This window comes from Kryptolebias marmoratus, linkage group LG14 (genome assembly GCF_001649575.2).
Source record: "Kryptolebias marmoratus isolate JLee-2015 linkage group LG14, ASM164957v2, whole genome shotgun sequence".
Taxonomy (NCBI): Eukaryota; Metazoa; Chordata; class Actinopteri; order Cyprinodontiformes; family Rivulidae; genus Kryptolebias; species Kryptolebias marmoratus.
Window position 1 is genome coordinate 18640147 of NC_051443.1, and position 16513 is coordinate 18656659.

The 16513-nt window shown below is 42.5% G+C and overlaps 1 protein-coding gene across 3 annotated transcripts in view; it reads left to right on the plus strand.

The window, feature by feature from the left end:
- rc3h2 (ring finger and CCCH-type domains 2) overlaps positions 1-16513 on the plus strand; it is a 28554-nt gene that overhangs the window by 2392 nt on the left and 9649 nt on the right. For 2 of the 3 annotated variants that reach the window (XM_017410396.3, XM_017410397.3), the window contains exons 2-10: positions 7580-7897; positions 8008-8125; positions 9735-9968; positions 10730-10905; positions 12183-12383; positions 12482-12614; positions 13810-13928; positions 15269-15381; positions 15604-15897. In XM_017410396.3, the coding sequence (XP_017265885.1) occupies positions 7667-7897; positions 8008-8125; positions 9735-9968; positions 10730-10905; positions 12183-12383; positions 12482-12614; positions 13810-13928; positions 15269-15381; positions 15604-15897 (1619 nt within the window). In that variant the 5' untranslated portion in view covers positions 7580-7666. The remainder of the gene's footprint in view (positions 1-7579; positions 7898-8007; positions 8126-9734; positions 9969-10729; positions 10906-12182; positions 12384-12481; positions 12615-13809; positions 13929-15268; positions 15382-15603; positions 15898-16513) is intronic. The other variant, XM_017410398.3, reaches the window with a different exon arrangement.

Sequence of the window (16513 nt, forward strand, 5' to 3'; positions counted from 1 at the left end):
TAAATAGTATTTTGTAATGTGGTTTGTGTATGTGTGTGTGTGTGTGTGTGTGTGGGGGGGGGGGTGTTGAGAGACTTTCAGACAGTTAAAAGGTTAAAGTTTAACTTTCTCATCATTGTGTATCTGCATACAGAGGCTTTTCAGACTTTGTTTCCTGTTGCTTCTGTAAATGCTGAAACAGAAACTTTTTCTTCACATGAACACACGCTAAGTTGGATTAAAGATGCATAAAAGAAACATCTGGATTATTTTTATTTTTTCTTTGTGCTACGTTTACACCTCTCATTCGCGGCGTTCTCGTAGCTAACTGACCTGAGCAAACACAAAAATGACTAGAATTCAGCCAGTTGTTCAGATATTGAGCTAAAATTCGGTGCGGTAGTAGCTGAGAGGCGTCCCCAGCACATACTCAGAGCGCTAACAGATCATGCAAAATCTTTGTTTTAAACTTCGCCAGAACCGGCCGATCTATGTCTTCAACCCTAAGCCTAACCCAGTGTGTTGTATCTAAGGCATAAACAATGAATGGAGCTAAGATTTGCATGAGTACATACCTACACCCTGTGCAGAACTCAAACTAAAGACTTCTGATGTTCTGGTGCTTCTCAGATTCTACAGAACTAACCGGTAACGCAGACAACACGGCACAGCTCCTGTCTGTAAAATCACATTCTGTGAGCGAGCACTCTAATTGGTTGAAGCTTTAACTGATTTCTGTTTTGGATTCTACATAATTTATTACTTTGCAAGCTAAATGGAATGAGCCAATCAGCCGGATGTAACCCTGGTAAAGCCAAAGCCAAGATGACAGCTTGCTTCTCGCAACAAGTCTGAAATCACCTTTAAATGCAAATATTACGCTCTCGACACAACACAGCATCATCAGGGTGTCTTTCTTGTGGTTGAGATAAGCGAGCCACTATTTTCCATTCGGCCAACAGAAACGCAAAGCTGGATTCAGAGTGAGAACCAGTCAGAAACTACATGCAGACTGAGCACCAGAGCTGCACGTTAATTGTTCATCCCAGCCACCAGAATAAAGTGCCGCCCGCATTCTCTTCTGAAAACTGCAGATATGAATAATCTCAACTTTTTTTTTTTAAACAGAGGGAATGAGCAGGAATGAGCTCGATTAGAAGCCACCCATGAACCTGCACCAGCGCTGTTGGTGTTTCTGTTTGAAAGTTATTAAGAAAAAAAGGGGTTTTATTGGAAAAAAAATGAAAATACACCACAAGTGTCAAATGAGTGGGCAACTTTTGTTGAGTCCACTGCATGCAAAACTTGTCAAACTACTATATGGTCATGTAGGAACTGATACCGAGGTTTAGTGAAGAAATAAAGTGAAACACATCAAACAACAAAACTAGGCTTTTATGAAGGAATGCATATCACTGCCGCCTTACATACAAATGCTTTAAACAGAACTCTTTTGTGATAGGTAGCAGAATAGGTGTTGTGGATTACTCTGAACGACAACCACGCCGAATTTTAGCTCATTATCTGTAAAACTGATGGAGTAATAGCCACTTTGTGTTTGTTAGCTGTAGCAGCCATCTTGAATCAGGTTGATGTGATCACTGTATGAGAGTTGCAATAAAAGCCGTTGCCTTTCACAGCAGCAGATGATACATATCTTGGAAATAATCTTGTTGGGTCATTAAACCCCGCTATGATCGTCTTCTAGTTCTAATCTAGTCTTTATTTATTTTGTGACCAAACATGGCAGTCTTATGACGTTGCAAAAAAAAAAAAAACTTCAACTAATCAGCGGACTTTATTCCAACGAGGGCTGTTGCCGTGTGTTTGACTTTAACGTCAGTGTTTAAGATACATTTATTGCCTTTTTTTTGTGTGTGTGTGTTCAAGACTTGCTCACACGCACCTCATCAGAATGTTTGCTGTATGCCGCAATGAAACAACAGAGATGCTAAAGGACACCTTGTGCACATGTCAGACATTCAAACTGAAACTATCTGTGATTTGAATTTGAGCATAAGTGTTTAATATTAGCTCACACAGAACACAAAGGTTACAGGCTTGCATTAAAGTGACTAACTCAGACAATTTTAGGGATACTGAGCTAATATTTGGTGTGGTAGGAGCTGAGCATTGTCCTTTGAGTGCAGCACTTTGTGCGACATCTTTGCAAAGTACAAGTTGTCGCTTAACCGCTGTTTAATGTTAGCCTAGCGGAGCTCAGGACATTCATTTTTGGAGCTCATTTTCCTTGTGGAGCAGTACAGCTGGATCATCAGCGTAAACCTGATAGTGCCCATACCTAAAATGGGTCCAGTAACAGAACCCTGAGGTACCCCACAATGTCCGACATCATCCTGTTTACAGAAACCTTTGAAGCCCGACCTGATTCTGACGCCTGCTAATCAAAATCTTGTGACGAACAGTATCAAATGCAGAGGCGAGGTCCAGTAACACCAAATGTGTGTGGTTCCCTGAATCAGCTGACATCAAAATGTCACTGGAAACCTTTAGTAAGGCAGTTTCTGTGGAGCGCACTGTGATTGAAACTTGTTAAAAATGTCACATTTTTCCCCCCCAAATTGGAAAATTACCATGTCATCACTTCGGCCAGTAATTTAGTCACAAATGATAGTTCAGATATCAGCCTGAAGTTCATTAAAATGTGAAAATTTGTTTAATATTTAATATTTAATTGCATTAGTTTTCTACTCAGCCTCCTCACTTAGGACTCACTGGCGTCTCTGAACGCCCCTACAACCAATAATCGGGTCTTCATAAAAAAAAATCAATTAGTTTACAGGTAATCCAATGCAGGTTTTGTTTGTTTGTTTGTTTGTTTGTTTGTTTTACTGGCAGCAGCCCTAAATGTCACATCCCCCTCGGATGATCTGCAGCCCTCGCACTTCGCTTTCCTCGATTTAAAAGTCAGCTCATAAAAGAGGATCTTGAGGAGGAAGTTGTGGTCTTCTGTTGCAGTTCACACCCACTAGTTCTGTCACAAGACTCAAACTGTTCACAACTATGGGGGCTTTTTGGGTGTGTGTGTGTGTGACTTCATGTGACATGCTTGCTCATTTAGAAAAAAAAACAAAAACTAATGAGCCATTAATGCAAGCAATGGGAGCCTTGTGTAAATAAAAGGGCTCGGCATATCGCCCACCACCTCTCGTGCCAGAGATGTCATGCTCAGATCATGCGTTGTAAATCCCTCTCAGCTACCGTCACGTTTTTCGCCTAATGCATGTAAAACTGGCTGAGCTGTCACTATTTCTGGGTTGGGTAATATCAATGCAGCCATCTTCAGTTGAGTTTAATCCAAAGGTAAATCAGTTGTAGATGTGCAGCCAGTGATTACTTTTTGAAAGGTTCATTGAAATCCATCCAGTGGTTCATGAGATATTTTGCAGACAAACATAGCAGACTCCAGTAGAATGGCAAAGTTTTATAAACCGATCTGACTCAATCACTTAGTGCTCAGAGTATGTGTTGGGGATGACTCTCAGCTACCATCACAACCAATCTGAGCTTCACATCTGTAAAACTGATTGGGTTACGGCCATTTTTGTGTTTTCTAAGGTCGATCAGCTGCGGCGCCCATCTTGAACTGGACTGACACTAAAAGTTGATCAGTTGCAGATGTGCGTTCAACGATGATTTTGTGAAAGATTCGTTAAAATGCATGCAGCGGTTCATGAGATATTTTGCTAACAGACAGGCAGCGTTGACTCCAAATCGTTAATGGCGATTTTTTTTAAATTAAACAACTTGTGCAATTTGTTGTGCTCGGAATATGCGTTGGGAATCAGTCTCAGCTACTGCCGCACCAAATTTTAGCTCGACATCTGCGAAACTGACTGAATTATAGCCGTGTTTGCGTTTTATAAGGGCAGCTGGCTGTGGCGGCCATCTTGAATCAAGTCGACTCCAGAAGTTAATCAGTTGTGGATGCGCACCCAGTGATTACTTCCTGAAGGTTTCGTTAAAGTTCGCCCAGCGGTTCGTGAGCTATTTTGCTAACAGACACGCTCACACAGAGAGAAACAAACACGGTGCAAAAACAGCATCGCCCGCCTTCGCCTTCTGTCTTTAGGATGAGAGGTTCTCGCGCTCGTTGAGTCAGACAGAAATAGAGCTCTGCAGTTTCTCTGGTTCTGAAGGAACAGGTGGCTGCCAACGTGACTGCAGCCTGTAAATCACTCGGAGGGTGACACACCACTCCCCTAATTCACCAGAGCACACAGAAAGAGTGTCACCCGCGCGCGCCAAGGTGGTAAAACTCCCTACCTCCTCTCCGGGGCCCGTTTCTGTCACATGAGCGTGAGCCGCGCTCCTCCCCAAAAAACGTGGGCTCGGAGGTCCGTGGGCCACAAGCGACGGGGTTTTATATATATATATATGTAAAACAAAAAATTATGTAAACTTTGCGGCAAAGTTCGGGCGCTTATTCGACTTGAAACAGCGCGCGCGTGATGATGATGCGCATTCTTCCTCGTGTTCGTATGTTTGTGGCGTGTTAGCAAAATATCTCATGAACCACTGGGCGGATTTTAATGACACTTTCAGTACGTAATCATTGGATGGACATCTACAGCTGTTTAACTATGGGAGTCAACGCGGCTCAAGATGGCCGCCACAGCAAAGCGATATTAGCAGACATAAAAATGACCATGACTCTGGGAATTGTACACATTTTGAGCTCATATTTGGTGTGGTAGTAGCTGAGACTGATCCCTATCTTACACTCTGAGCAAACAAGATATGCGTTTAAAACTTTGGCATGAACTGTTAGAGTCAGCCCTCTCTGTCTATTAGCAAAATATCTCATGAACCACTGCACGGATTTTACTGAAACTTTCAGGAAATAATCAGTGCATGTGCCTCTACAACTGATTAAACTTTGGAACCAATTCTAATCAAGATGGCTGCCACAGCCAACTGAATTTATAAAACACAAAAATGGTTATAATTTAGCCATTTTTACACAGACTGAGCTAAATTTCGGTGTGATTGGAGATGAGAGATGTTCACAACTCATATTCCAGGTGCTATACATTGCACACAATCCTTGCTTAAAACTTTAGCATTTACTGTTGGAGTCTACCCTGTTTGTCTGTTATCAAAATATCTCATGAATCGCTAGATGGATTTTAATGAAACTTTCAGTAAAGATTCATAGGTTATACATTTACAACTGATTAACTTTTGGAGTTAGTCCAGTTCAAGATGGCTGCCACAGCTAACCAATTGCTATAAGTCAGTCAGTTCAACAGATGTTGTGCTAAGTTTTGGTGTGGTAGTAGCTGAGAGTCAATCACATTTGTTGATGTTGCCTCAGATTGGTTTGGTTTGACCGAAACAGCTACAACTTTGTTATTTCTCAATATAAGGCGATCTTAGTTTACAACTCTGGCATGAAAGGCAGCGGGCGATATGCATTCTTTAAGAGAACACTAGGCCTTTGATTGCTTTCTGTCTTTGATGTCATGTCTCTGGAAAAGGCTGTTTTTCAGGTTAAGACTTAATAAAAAAAACATAAGTTAAGGCTTGAAGACTTTTCTTGTCTCTTAAGAAGTGATTTTTATCGATCGAGAGCCACGGAAACGGTAAAAACTGGTCTCGTCAGCTGTTTCAGTGAACGAGGCCCTCATTAGGCTATAAAACCACTTGAATATCTCAGTTTTTTTGTTCCTCGTGCCGCGTGGTCTGTGGGGAGGCCAGCTGTGGTTTTGGTGAGCAGTTTGAACAGATGCCTCGGACGCTGAAAGCAACAGGTGCTGACTGTCTGTTCAAACAGTTGCTCGCGATGGAGCCTGGAGGTGTCTGTGTTATGAGTTGCTGTGATTTTTTATCAGCGGGACGGAGGAGGCCACTATCCAGTTACACCAGATGACGTTATGTAAGAGGAGATGCATTCACTGCTGTTAAATGAAACTGCAAACCGTGGAAACTCGAAGCTAAAGTGTCTCGTTTCTAAAGGTGCTCCGGCCGTGTTAGTGGTTTGCTTTTTGTAAACACGAAAACACAAAAATTCTTCAAATCCATCCATTTTAACAAGACCTTGAATATTCAGAAATCACTGCCCATTCCTAATTTACGCTCAGATTTGTTGAGTAAAGTTTGCAAAAAAAAAGTGCTTTGTTTACACTAAGTGAGTACCAGCATTTCAGAATTGCGACCAATATATAGATCTGAAAAACAATTGAGGTAAACTCTTTCAAACTGCCCCATTTCATTTGATATAGTTTAGGAGGTCATGTTTGTCTTTATAGTTTGCAATGAAACATTACTTTTCTGTTTCATCCACAAATTACAGTCAAGAGAGCAATAAATTTGTCATTAAAGTAAAAATAAATGATAAAATAGTTCATGGAAACTGCCCATGTTGAGCTTTACTAGAAGATGCACCTGTCAGAGGCTTAAAAAGGGATTTTTTTCTCTTCATGGCTGTGACGAGATTTTCTTGTTTTGGTGATGTATGTCTGTGTTTTAACTGGTAGTAAGAGACCAAGGTCAGTACGTTGCTGGAAACCATCAGCCCGACACTATCTCTCTCTCTCTCTCACGCACACGTGTTCAGAAGTTGAACAACATTCAGTCGATCGAAATGTTTGGGAACAGTTGACCTAAACAGAGACGTTCCCTGAAACCGGATCCTGGCATTATTTAGCTCTGTTTGTCTAATCCTGCGGCTCTGTCTGCGTTTGGCTGCTGGTTTGCTCTTTACGCTGTTATCAGGATTCAACTTGGGCTCAGTCTTTTTTAAAATGAGGAAAGTTGCGTTTTAAAAAGGATACGTCGACGTCTCTGATCACACTTTCACAATAATCACAGACGTTCACTTTTGGGGGGGCTTTCATGCAGATAATTATACTCATCTTTGCATTCTGACAAAAGATGTTTCTGTGTTCTGATTATTTAACTGGTAACTAAAGCAGTCCTGTGGTTTTTTTAGCTTTTGTTGGTGTTATATATGCTACTGGTTTGTTGTTACAGCTGTAATGAGGCGAGGGAAATACAGATCCGGACTTCAAACTTGTCTGCGTTTGTTAGGCTGAAAACAGGAACTTTTATTGCTCACATTCAGTAGTTTGTGATTTTATTGGACACTCAGTGCTGCCTGCGTGGTTCACTACCTGTTTATCGTCTTTAGCAAAGCTGACAGAGGAACGACATTATCTGTGCTCCGTCGTTTGCTCGATGCACAACGTATGAGACACCGTGCTCCTGTTGCTGTCAGTTTCCAGTGTTCCTGCAGCAGAAAACCTGGAAATATTTTCACAAAGAGTATTCATTTTCTAACATAATGTGACTTGTGCTAGTTTTAGCTTCTCTTCTGCTTGTTTTTTCTGCTAGTTGACTAGTAAGTTATGTGTAAATGACAAGAACAATGATACACAGATACATTTACAGATTAAAGCCCTAGCGTTCCTTGAAGGAATGCATATCGCCTGCCGCCTTTCATGCCAGAATTTTAGACTAAAATCAGCTTATGTTGAGGAATGGTGGCAGATTCGGTTAAATCTAAAAAAATAATTTAAAAATCAGTTTTGTAAGTGTTGCTCAAATTACTGACGTACGGTTACATCTTGTCCCTCAGAGTCCCAGTTGGCGTGCAGCTGCCGCAGCTTGTGCCATGCATTCCTCCTGAGCGCTGCGACGCCCTCCTCAGCGGCGAGGCGGCAGGATGCCAGTGCAGGCGGCCCAGTGGACGGACTTCCTGTCCTGTCCCATCTGCTACAACGAGTTCGACAGTGGCGGCCACCAGCCCATCAGCCTGGGCTGCTCCCACACCGTGTGCAAGACGTGTCTCCACAAGCTGCACCGCAAGGCCTGCCCCTTCGATCAGACGCCCATCAGCACCGACATCGACCTGCTGCCGGTCAACTGCGCCCTGCTGCAGCTGGTCGGAGCGCAGGTAACGCAGGCGGAGGGATTTTTTTGTTTTTTTTCCTGCTCCAGTGACTGATTGTGAGACTGTCACATAGAGATAGCTCAGCGTTTGTTTGTGTTTTTTGCTTCTGCCAGGTCCCAGATGTTCAGCCTGTGAGTCTGGACAGCTCAGCAGATGTTGAGCACTACGAGGTCTGCAGGCTGTGCGTGGAAGAGCTGGCTCTCTACCTGAAGCCTATCAGCAGCACGAAAGGTACCGAGCCCGTGCGCACGCATAACGATGGTGCATTTGGACATTTGTCGAGAAGAATTGAGCTCTTCATATTCAGTGTGCGGGGGCTGTGTAACTTGGCATTCATACTTAGCTCACAGATCCTGACGCTGGAAGCAAAACAGCTCACAAAAAAACAGTTTTTTTATTTATTTCCCATCACAGAACCGATTGCTGAGACTATTTGTGTATGAATGAAGTATGTTTCTTTTATTGCTTTTTATTGTATATACAAACTGTTTAGATCTTTTAAAGTGAGGTTCTTATTAATAATTATTATCTTACCCGTTGTAGATATCTCTTTGGAGACTCAGGCTATGTTTACACTACAGACAAAAATGGTCCAGATCTGATTTTTTTTTGTCCATATGTGACCATAACTGACTGCTTTATAAGTGTGAACATCACAAATCAGATTTTTTTAAATCAGAACCAGACCACTTCCATGTGTGGTTCTAAATCAGATACATATCGGATGTTTTTCAAAGCGTTCTCAGTCTGAACGGTCATGTTGCATTACACTGAAGTGTGAAAGACGACTCAATTCTGCACCAGAGTAAGCTTGGAGATCAAATGTTAACATCGAACAAAACCAGCATGGTTTATATCTCTTTATATTTTATCAGCTTCGATTCAGAACTGACCCACACACGCTTACACGTGCGGTGTCCTTATTTACTCCTGTAAACGCTGCGTGTGACGTCTTCTTCTGCGCATGCTGGTCGCTTCAGGGCCGTCAGCTGTTCACTCTGGAGCCTGATAGTGGTCGCATTGAAATTACAGTGTGGAGAACCATGATAGAGTAAGAGATCTGAGCAAAATAACAAATTGAAATTGAGCATTAAGACCTGCAGTGTGAATGTTGCCTTTGTGTTTAATTCTGACCGATCCTGTCTGAGGGTTTCAGATGTTATAACGCTGCAACAAAACTAAAAGTCCCCTCATGCAGCAGCCCTGTCAGAAGGAAGTTATCAGAGATCTCTAAAATCTAAGATCAGAGTAATTTTAAGACGGCAGCAATCCACTTTTCCAAGGCCCCACTTGGACTAGCCTTTAGCTGGTCAATCAGGTCAGAATTAGACTCCAAACCTTCAAACAGAGGCCGGTAAAATAGCTATCTAAACCAGGTAAGAGGTTAATTATTTGTGACAAGATGTGGACTGATTTGAGTTTTGAAATCAGGGCTACTGATGGCTGATATACGACACTCATATTTTAAAATTTCTGGCCAATATTTAATTTTTTGTGACCAAAATATGCCAATATTTGCTTAGCTCAAATAAACAGATATTTAACAGTTATTAGAAGGGTTTTTTTAACAAAAAAATAATAAATAAAAGAGCATTCGGTCTTAAAAAAAATTGCGGGCAACAGTAAGCTGCTTATCGCAACTGTTGCATCTTTATTTTCCTACTTGGTAACTGATTAAGTATTTACAAGCATGGCTGATTGCAGTTGTTTTAAAAGCGGCCGATATCAGCCAGAACCCCACCTCAGACGGTCTGAGCTACCGCTCTGAGGACCGTTTTCATTGCAACAAACGTCAACAATAGTCCGTTTTTCACAGATCCGTCCGGGTCTCTCCCTGCAGGTGTGGTGAACCTGAGTCCGAGCGTGCTCAGCCGGCCCATGCAGAGGAAGCTGGTGACCCTGGTGAACTGCCAGCTGGTGGAGGAGGAGGGCCGAGTGCGGGCGGTCCGCGCAGCCCGCTCGCTGGGGGAACGGACGGTGACTGAGCTCATCCTGCAGCACCAGAACCCCCAGCAGCTCTCTGCCAACCTCTGGGCAGCAGTGAGGGCACGTGGCTGCCAGTTTCTGGGGCCTGGTGAGTGTGCACGATCGACTAAATGATTCAAATAAACAATAGGCTTTTTGGCATTTATAACCTGAGACAAACAAGCGTGCAGATCTGTTCTTTAAATGTTAAAGTAAAAACCACATTGACAATTTTGACAATCAAGCATATTGTGAATTAGGCCAGCGCAGTCAAAAGATGTGCATTTATGTAACTCACAAAAGTACCAAAGGAGGTCATTTTAAGAAGAACAAGCTTTTAAAGTTAATTTGTTAATTTTAATTTTTTAATTTGTCGCGTTCAGTTTATGAGTCATTTTTTACAGTCAGTTTGTTGTAATGGGGGTTAACAACAACAATGAAAGCTGAATTTTTCCCACAAAACATAATTTAGGTTCTCACTTTATTGCTGTATTTTCCTTCTCAGGGGTTGTGCTCTGAATAGACACACTCTATGTTGTATGTTTTTTATCTTTACTGTTCGTAAATGTTTTGTCAAGTGTGTTCCCGTGCTGTAGCTGGTGTCCTGTGATGATTACTCATAGGGCAGATTCTGAATGAGAACGAGTTTCTCATCATGATAACAGAATGAGTTCATTGAATAGACTGAGGACACCTGCTTGGGCTAGAAAAACAACCGTTTGTCACTTAGCTTTGCTCAGACAGTGCCACAGATTTGTACACTCAGCTCTCCTCTCTTCTCCCTCATCTGCTCTTTTTGTCATTCTGCCGCCTTCATTCACCACCTGTTGTCATCGCTCCCTCCACCTCTCTCCTTAAACCCTTCCTCAGCTATGCAAGAAGACGCGCTGAAGCTGGTCCTGCTGGCTCTGGAGGACGGCTCGGCTCTGTCCAGGAAGGTCCTGGTTTTGTTTGTCGTCCAGAAGCTCGAAGCTCGGTTCCCTCAGGCGTCTAAAACCAGCATCGGCCACGTGGTGCAGCTGCTCTACAGGGCGTCCTGCTTCAAGGTACAGCCAAGAGCAAGGAGCTGCACTCCAAAAAACACAACACATCAATGGAACTGTACAACAGCATCTAAACAACCAGCATCCTGCTCCATTTGAATTAATAAAAAGAAAATCACAGAACCTTTGAGAATAAATCTTTACAGAAGATTTTTAATGTGCTGGTTCACCATGAGATTCAGCTGCAGAGGTAACACAGACAGGAAAAAAACAATAACTTTCACAGTTAAGTGTCCTAGTAGGCTTTGGAAAAACCTTTTCACCTCTCAAATCATCTTTAAGTTAGCAGGATCGAGTCTGGATGTTGCTCTTGATAAGTAAAAGCCGATATATGCGATCGGTGTGTGAGCTCCTGTAAACATATTCTGTCTGCGTGTATTTCTGGACCTGTTATCTGATGACAGCCATCACTGGCAGGGCAGAAATGCCAGCTATCTGCATGTGATGTAACTGCAGTCTAAATTTGCCCGCCGCTGCTCCGCCTGGCAGGACAGAAACAGAGGAAGAGGGATGATCTATGCAAAATCGAAGAAATCGAAAACTAAAACTGTGGGGTTCGAGTTCAGTGAACGACGGCTGGCGGCGTGCTTGTTGGCGTCTCGTGATGATTACTCATAGGGCAGATTCTGAAAGAGGGGAAAGTCCCCTTTGTGTGATCAGAATTTGAGTTTATGAGTCTGAAGACGCCAAAAACAAGCGCCCACAAATTCTTACGTTTGAGAGAAAACATCATTGATTCATTGGCTAATCAAGTAGTCAATGGGGACAAAATAAACATGGAAAACTGCTTAAACTCATGAGATTTTCTGTGAAAAATACAGTCTGAGTGCTGAATGACTCTGCTGAAAGTTGTTGGAGAAGCTAAAACTGAGCTGTTAAAAGCAACTGACCAGTAGTTAGAATTAGCAAAAAGGTAGCCAAGTTGATTTCAAAGAGAACAGTGTTTTTGAAGAAACTGAAGACACCTGAATGTATTTCTAAGTTTTTTGTTATTTCAATGAAGTTAAATATTGTAAAAAGTTTCAAAAGTAGCAAAAACCAAAAGCACTGTTCTTGATTGAGCTGAATATTTTGAATAGTTTGAGTTAAAAAAAAAACACGAAGCAAATTGTAAACAGAAAAACAAAAATGTGAGTTCTGACTCCGCATTTTGCCATGAATAATTAAAGTTTATGTAAAAGTTTAGTTCTTCTTTTTGGCCAATCGTTTCATGAAACTCATCCCCTCCACAGCTGTTTCTCCTCTCATGTTCTCCTCTCTTGCCGTGTTCTCCCCGTCAGGTGACGAAGCGCGACGAGGACTCCTCGCTGATGCAGCTGAAGGAGGAGTTTCGTACGTACGAGGCGCTGAGGAGGGAACACGACGCACAGATCGTCCACATCGCCATGGAGGCGGGCCTTCGAATCTCACCTGAGCAGTGGTCCTCCCTGCTGTATGGAGACCTGGTCCACAAGTCACATATGCAGTCCATCATTGACAAGGTACCATTTTTAGTCATAAACGAGTCATTCATGACAGTGTTTTTATAGATTTACAAATGTGTAATAATAATGAACTTTCTCTTTTTCATGTGCCGTAGTTGCAGTCTCCAGAATCGTTTGCAAAAAGCGTCCAGGAGCTGACAATTGTCCTGCAGAGGACAGGAGACCCCGCAAACCTCACAAGCCTTAGACCTCACTTAGAGCTACTGGCCAACATAGACCACAACCCTGGTACGTTACTTTATCAAACATCGGAATAATTCCAGTGTCTGAGTGGTTTCTTCTGTATTTTGCTTCTTTGGTAAATTTAAAGCATCACAACTTTGCCACGCAGCACATTACTGTGCCTCACTTTAAGTTACACTACAGTCCCACAGGCTGGTTTGAAAACTTTGTGAAGTAAAGAATGGAGAGACGCTAAGTTGATATGTCTGGATATTTTAATGCCGATTTGCCCCAAACTTTAATTGAGAAAGAAGATCCCCTGCAGTTAATGCCAATATTTACCAGTTTGTAGTCTTTACTTAAAGGTTTTCACTGAGCTGCAACTGGATTGAGACTAGGTGAAAGAAATCCCTCAAAATAGTGTGCTTGCCCACCTCTGCCCGTTTTAGTCCCACCTCGGCAGCTACCTCCACATGGTTTAACCTGCTGGAATAGACTTTTGACATGAATCTAGGCAGTTTGGACCTGTTTTCAGGAATAATTATTTTGACACGGACATTTGCCTCAGGTGTTTTCCGTCAGAGGAACTGTCCGAAAGTGGCGAGACAGTTGGGAGACTCCGTCCTAAATTCTGTTTGCCAAATCCTTGCAGTCTAGAGAGACACCACCTTAAGCCTAAACCACACATCCGTCCATTTTCTTTACCTGCTTCTTCTTTCTGGGTCGTGGGGAGCTGGTGCCTAACTCTAGCAGTCACTGTGCGAGAGGCGGGGGACACCCTGGACAGGTCTCCAGTCCATCACAGGGACACATAAAGACCAACAACCATTCACGCTCTCACTCACGGCTAGGGACAATTTTAGAGGAACCAATTAACCTAACATGCATGTTTTTGGTCTGTGGGAGAAAACCGGAGTAAACCCCACGTGAGCACAGGGAGAACATGTAAACTCCACCCAGAAAGGTACCAGGCCAGGATGCCATCCTGCAACCATCCTGCAGACAACCAAAGTTTTTATTCAGGAATGAATCATGATGTTTGATGCAGACATGTATGTCATCAAAACAAAATCTGACCACATCAAAATTTCCGGACTTCCAGGGCAGCCTTTATTGTGTTTTTGTACAATGTAAAAAAGTAAACAAGGGAGTATTTTATATATCAGGGTCTAATCACAGTAATCTCTGTACTTTCTGATCTGTATTCTGTAAAATCCCTGGTATCTTTTGGCCAAACGGGCTGTTTTTGATGTGTGTGCAGACGCTCCCGCTCCATCGTGGGCAGAGCTGGAGGATGTGATGCTGGCCGTGAAGCTGGTGGTCCACGGACTGGTTGAATTCATACAGAACTTCAGCAAGAAGAGTCACGACGCTCCACAGGTACGCAGACGGGTCGGATCACCGCCGCCCAACTCCCGACAGCAGCTGCTGACGGCTCTCTTTGAAGGGATCGAAGAGAACGAGCCCGTAGAGGAGGGGATGTTTGAAATGCACCGCAGCGCACCACCTTCCTGCAGCACATTTTGTTCCTCCTGGCTGTGGCTCCGAAGAAATGTTAAAGGACATAAAACGTTATTAATTATTTACCCGATATACCGGCATTAAAGCAACCGCTAACAGCTCGCAGATAACGCAGCTGTGAACAATAAAGCTGGTCTCTAATTATCCAATCAATAAAGTAGTTACTGGAGCTGATGAGGACTGCAGAGTCTTTGCTCCTGGGAGAAGTGCTGTAGCCCAAATTCTCTGCTTTTTGTGAGGAAATAAAAAGGTATTTTAATGTTTAGGAAACATTAATAAGAAAGTAGACTTGTGGTAAACAGCATGTAAAGTTTTTATTGCAGAGTTGATCTCAGCTGTTCAGGCTTCAGTTTAATTTTATGATGCTGATAAGAATTAGTGACCTTTCCAAAAGACAGAACCTTTTATATGTTCAGGAATAAATGTGAATTAACTGCTTTTGTAAATCTAAATAATTCATTAGAAGAAAATAAAACAATTAAAGGCCAGGCATTGCATGAAGGAATGCATGTTGCCTTCCGGCTTTTAATGCCACACTTTCAGGCTGACATCATCTTATGCAGAATTGTGAGATCTTGAATGATCTGAGGACGACTTTCAGCCACAACCACAGCAAATTTGAGCTCAATGCCAATAAAACTGTCTGGATAGGAGCCATTTTTGTGTTTTCTAAGGTTACTTGGCTTCTGTGCTGGTTGAATATATTATCAAATTCCTTCTAAATCAGCTCCTCAAACCAAACCTGAATTACCTGATGAGTGACAGCTTTAGGTTATTAAAAAGATGCTTATTTTTGTTTTTCCCCAGCTTGTTTTGCTGTAAAGTGAGGGCGAGAGGGCCGCGGTTTCTCTGGAACAGTTCATTTAAAATGTCTCTATTCAAATTGTTTGAATAGATAAAATCCACGCAAATACAGAGCATGAGTAGATGATAAAATGTCGAACCGTTAAGAAGAGAACACTGAGCCGACAGTAAAATGTGCTGGATGTTAGAGGGCGGGTACAAGAACAACATGTCTTTGTTTTGTCAGTATTTTTCTTTTTTCCTGTTCAATGTAGGGAACCCTTTTACAATTATATAATATTTGGAGTTTAACAAGTTGGTTAATGTGTGTTTATTCAACCCTAAAAGCTCAGCATTTTGTGCTCGAACGTTCGGGACTGTGCGGTTAATCTGAGGTGTGCTCATGTGTCGTCCAGCCCCAGGCCAACAGCAAGTATAAGACCAGCATGTGCAGAGATCTCCGTCAGCAGGGAGGCTGCCCGCGAGGAACCAACTGTACGTTTGCGCACACGCAGGACGAGCTGGAGAAGTGAGTGAAAATCTAAAAAAAAAAAAAAAAAAAACTACCCTACTGAGTTCAGGATTTGTTACTGCAAACTTGGAATAAAGTTTTAGACTAAGATTGTCTCATGTTGAGAAATAAAGACTTTTAACATTATATGTAATCTCACCACCATCCCTGTACACGTATGCTGTTTCCGTGGAAATGACGCTTCTCCTCTCTTATGTTTATGTCTTAAATTGTCCCCAGCCCTCTGAATTTTCCCGCTGTCCCCTCCACTCCCCACAGATTTCGACTGAAGAACAAAAAGAGCAGCAGTGTGGTCCGTCCGTTCCCTCCGGCCAGTAAAGGCCTCAAAGACCCCGCGGAGACCCCCACCTCCGTGACGGAGGGGGTTTCCTGCCCAACTCACCCGCAGCTGATCTCCAGAGGGCCGGGCGCCATGGAGGAAGTCAAGAGAGCCGTGGCTAATGGAACCATCGGGGCGAACGGGTCCAACGGGCTCTCCGGTACCAGCAGAATCACGCCAGGGTCAACAGAGCAGTAAGAATATTTCTTCACTTATAGGTTGTACATATTCTGTTGTTGGCATTTAAACAGTTCACCCCTAATATTACTAAAATAACTTCTGTTGGCCAAATATTTATATTAAAACATCAAATTATTTCTTCCTTCTCCCTTTTGGGGTCAAAAATCCCCCCAAAACGTTAAAATATTAAGAGACTGAACGTGCTACTTAACGTAGCTTTTTATCGTGTTTTTGTCCGTTCATGTGCGTCTGTTAGCATAATATCAATAAAACCACTGGACAGGTTTTATTGAAACTTTCAGGAAATAATCACTTGATGTGCATCTAAAGCTGATTAACTTTTGAATGGAACTTCATTCAAGATGGCCGACACAGTTAACTGACCTTAAAAAACACAAAAATGGCTTTAGCTCAGTCGATTTTACACATACGGAGCTACAATTTGGTGTGGTTTTAGCCAACACTGATTCTGATTCGACATATACTCTGTCCACTAATAGATTGCACAAGATATTTGTTTAAAATCTTGCTAGGATCTATGTGGAGTCAACTCTGTTTGTCTGTTAGCAAAATATCTCTTGAACCACAGGATGAATTTTAATGAAACTTTCAGGAAACAATCATTGGATG